Source organism: Myotis davidii, unplaced genomic scaffold (genome assembly GCF_000327345.1).
Source record: "Myotis davidii unplaced genomic scaffold, ASM32734v1 scaffold332, whole genome shotgun sequence".
NCBI classification, from domain to species: Eukaryota; Metazoa; Chordata; class Mammalia; order Chiroptera; family Vespertilionidae; genus Myotis; species Myotis davidii.
In genome coordinates, this window is record NW_006285779.1 from 6,234,195 (window position 1) to 6,238,636 (window position 4,442).

The following is a 4,442-nucleotide window of genomic DNA, read 5'->3' on the forward strand; positions in this document are numbered from 1 at the left end:
CCAACCTGTCTGCCTCACTCACCTTCCTGCCGGCCGCCTCCTCTCTCTTTCCTCTGCTTCCTCCTTCTCCCTCTCTCCCTCTCTCCCTCTCCTGCCCTAGGTCCCTGCTCCTCCGCCCACCCCGCTGACGCCTGGCCTGCCTTCCTGCCTCCCTACAGGGCTTCAACAACAACTGGCTTCGAGTGGTCCCACGGACCCGGTTTGGGGCCTTCGCCAGGGGGGCGAAGGTCGTGCTCTACACCAAGCAGAGCGGGGCCCACCTGCGGATCATCGATGGGGGCTCGGGCTACCTGTGCGAGATGGAGCCCGTGGCACACTTTGGCTTGGGTGAGTCGGGGCCAGGGGAGAGGGTGGGCAATGAGCGGCTGACAGGACAGCGGGTCCTGAAACTGCACCCCGCATCATGGTGACCGATGCAGGACTCACAGCTCGAGCGTCTTCCGGGCACCACGGTGCTGGGCCGCGGTGGCGACACCAGCCATTGGAGGCCACCCTGCTCTGAGGTGAGCATGAGCTCAGGAAGGAGGGCCCCGCCTCTTACCGAGGTCCTCACCCCAGTGCCTCTGTGGGAGCATTCACCTTGGGGTCAAAGTATTCAATTCTGCATTTGTCCAGGCTGCAGCCTTGTGCTTCAAACACTGGCCTCCACCAGACTATTTCTCTCCCTGGCCTCTTGAGAGTTGGCTCGGTGACTAAAGTGCCTCACCAAACCCCTGGTGACAACAGCAAACACTGGCAAGAATGCAGAGAAACGATCTCACACATTGCCGGTGGGAATGTACAAAGGCACCGCTATTCTGGAACATACGTTGCCAGTCCTTTTAAAAACAAAAACCTAAACACACAACTACTATCAGATCCAACAATTGTACTCCTGGGTATTTCTCCCAGATGAATGAAAACTTATGTCCACACAAAAATCTATACAAGATTGTTTGTAATAGCTTTATCTGTAATAGGCCAGACTGGAAACAACCTAGATGCCCTGCCATAGGTTAATGGTTCAACAAGCTGTGGTCTGCCCACACCATGGACTATTACTCAGCAATAAAGAGGAATGAAGTATTGACACACACAACAACCTAGATGGCTCTCAAGGGCGTTATGGTGGCGGCAGGGCGGGGGGAGGCGGGGCCAATCTCAGAAAGTCACATACTGTTGATCCCATTTCTATAACATTCACAAAATGACAGAATGGTAGAGATGGAACATAGATCAGTGGTTGCTGGAGGGGGAGGGGGAGAAATGGTGAAAAGGAGAGGGGTGGGTGGGACTGCACGGGGATAGCCCCAGGAGGTCTTGGTGGTGATGGGCGGTCCCGTCTCTCGACTGTGGTTGCGGTTGCACGAATCTGCACACATGATAAAATGGCAGGGAACTACCCACACACCTTGTGCCAACATCCACTTTCTGGTGCTGAGCTTGTGCGATAGTTCCGGGAGATGTAGCCATTGAGGGAAACCAGATGGAAGGTACACAGGATCTCTCTGCACTGTCTTTGCAACTGCCTATGGCTCTATAATTATTTCAAAATACAACATTTTTAAAGAAACACAATTGAGGAAGGGAATTAGGGAAAAAAAACCTCTAAAAAGGCTTCTTGAGGAAGAGGGGCCATCATGGAAAAAATGTTGAGAAACACTGGGGGTGGGGGTGGGGATCCAAGGGTGTCTTTACGAAACACGGTGGTTAGGAAAGCATTTGAGTGACATATACGTAGGCTCAGAAGCAGACATCCTCTCACCTGTGTTAGCATCTCATGAGGTGCTATAATGTTAACATAAAAAGAATAGGCAATATGGCCTCACACGGATAAATATACGTATGTGTTAATATTATTAACACAGCATATCGCATAGAAAAAACTTCAAGAAAACGCAGAAAGTGTGAAGAAAGATTCGAGTCGTTGGACCAATGTGGTAACTGTTACTCCTTGTAGGCACAGAGATACTTCACTCTTCCTCTTCACGCCATCCTCACGACCGCCTGTGAGACGGGTATTATTTATCCCCATTTTACAAATGGGAAAACTGAGGCTCAAACACTTAAGAAACCTCCTCAGTCAAGACCACGTAATAGGTAAATGGCAGAGATAGGATTCAAATCCAGACCTGCCTGAGTATGGGATTTTTATTTTCTTCCATCTGATTTTTATGTGTGTGTGTGTGTGTTTTCCAGTTTTTATAGGAAACACATAATTTGTCTGTAAAAGACGAATAAATATTTAGGGGACCCAAGGCCCGGTTCTATGAGCATGTTCTTGGGCTATTTCACCCTGGGTGGGTTGGCCTCTACTCAGAGGCAGCCACTTGCTATGCTAGTCCTTAATGTACAAGTTGACCTTTTTTTTAAAATATATTTTATTGATTTTTTACAGAGAGGAAGGGAGAGGGATAGAGAGTTAGAAACATCGATCAGCTGCCTCCTGCACACCCCCTACTGGGGATATGCCCGCAACCAAGGTACATGCCCTTGACCAGAATCGAACCTGCGACCCTTGAGTCCGCAGTCCGATGCTCTATCCACTGAGCCAAACCAGTTAGGGCTACAAGTTGACTTTTAAATACATAGTCCTCTCTTACAAAACAGCAATACCGACATGAGCTGAGCACTTAGTATGGGCCGAGCACTGGGCTAAGTGCTTTACTTAAAGTGCCTCATTCATTTCTCACCACAACACGATGAGTCATTAACCCCATTTCACAGATCAGGAAACTGAGGCTGAGATTAAGCAACCTGCCCCAAATTACATCTTGCTGGACCTCCTATAGCTGTCTGTGGGGGGTCGGCCACGGTCCTCCTGCTCTGCCTCTTTCTTCTTGGAGATCCACATCCCTTCAGTTACCAGGTGACCCAAGTGAGATCTCCGAGGCACCAAGGTGACTGCGATGGTATCTTAGGTGGGATGTTCACCAGGTATCCGGCTGGACATCAATCCTCACCCCATTGTACAAAAAGGGAATTGAGACTCACAAAGCAAGTCAGTGGTGAGGCCAGGACTGGGGTTGGTTCTCCTTCCCCACACCCCATGGACTGTCTCTGCTGTTTTAAGACCTGTGTTATGGGTGTCTCTGGCTCTCTGCCCTGGCCAGTATCTGCCCTTCCGAGATAACAATCCTGCTCTTCACCTGGGCAGCCCGGGCCAGGTCATTTGGTGGGATCATGGGGGCCCAAGAGCCTCGGTGCCTCTTCATGACCGTCTGCCTCCCATGCTTGGGAGTATGGACGCCGCACCCAGGTGGGAGCCCCTCCTGACTGCCCATCCTTGCATCTTGCAAGCCCTGGGATTTGTTCTGGGTCTGAACTCTGGCTCAAACTGCTCCACGGGCCCCCTGCACACTCCTCTAATGCCGGGGTCCACTGCCAGGGCGGCACTGAAGGAAGGCTGCTCTTTGAAACGGGCCCTTTGGGTCAGCCATGGGCTTGGCAGTGAGACTCCCCAAGGCAGCTCAGCAGGCGGCAGGCCCAGCAGCCTGGGACACAGTGAGGGGCAAACAGGCTCCATCCCTGCAGCTTGAAGACTCCCACATTCATGAGCGCTTCATGGGCCCAGCAGGGCGCAGGCCCTCCTGACTGGTGGAGGGGCCAGCGATGGGGCAGGACGGGAGGGAGCCAAGGGGAAGGTTGGGCGGAAGGAAGGGTTGAGGACAGAGAACAGGGTGGAGATAAACTGAGACAGGGCCTGGGGGAGACCAAGAGACACAGAGACGGGGAAGGAGGCAGATGAGACGAAGAAGAAAGGCTCCCTGCCCTCCAAGCTCACAGTCCATGAGAGAAGCAGATGGACACAGGGACTCGGTGCAAAGCAGGCTCGGATGAGCCATCATCCTGGCCCAGTGGCTGTGAGAGGACCCGGGAAGGAGACATTCGTTTTGCTCTGGGCAGTTTTCCCAAGAACCTGGGCCTGGAACTAGGTCTAGAAGGATGGTGGGAGTTTAGAGGGTGTGGATGGGGGCTGAGGAGAGCATTCCAGGGGAGTGCTGGCTTGAACAAAGGCCCAGAAAGGAGGGTACTCAGTGTCCACAGAATGGGAATGGTCTGGTGGGAGCAGAGCCTGGAAAGGGAGGCCAGGGTCAGACTGTCGGAGCACCAGGGCCAGGCTGAGGGCAGGTGGGATGGAGCAGGTCTGGAGAACTGGGAAAGCCCAAGCCAGGCTCTGCTGTGCAATGGGGGGAGGGGGGGGGGCTTCGAAGGAGCCCAGGGCCACTAGCAGGACTACCAGGTACAGTATTTGTCATTCTCTGTCTGACTTAGCGTAATACCCTCTAGGCCCATCCATGTGGTCACAAATGGCAAGGCTTCATTCTTTTATACTGCAGAATAATATTCCACGATGTGTGTGTGACACATCATCTTTATTTATTAGCGATTGATGGACATCTAGTTTGCTTCCATCTCTTGGCTATTGTAAATAATGCGCAATGAACATAGGGGTGCATATA

The 4,442-nt window shown here is 52.2% G+C and overlaps 1 protein-coding gene across 1 annotated transcript in view; it reads left to right on the top strand.

Moving 5' to 3' along the window:
- CRTAC1 (cartilage acidic protein 1) overlaps nt 1-4,442 on the top strand; it is a 130,809-nt gene that overhangs the window by 116,316 nt on the left and 10,051 nt on the right. Inside the window, exon 11 of the mRNA XM_006756581.2 lies at nt 159-327. Coding sequence (XP_006756644.1) covers nt 159-327 — 169 coding nt within the window. The remainder of the gene's footprint in view (nt 1-158; nt 328-4,442) is intronic.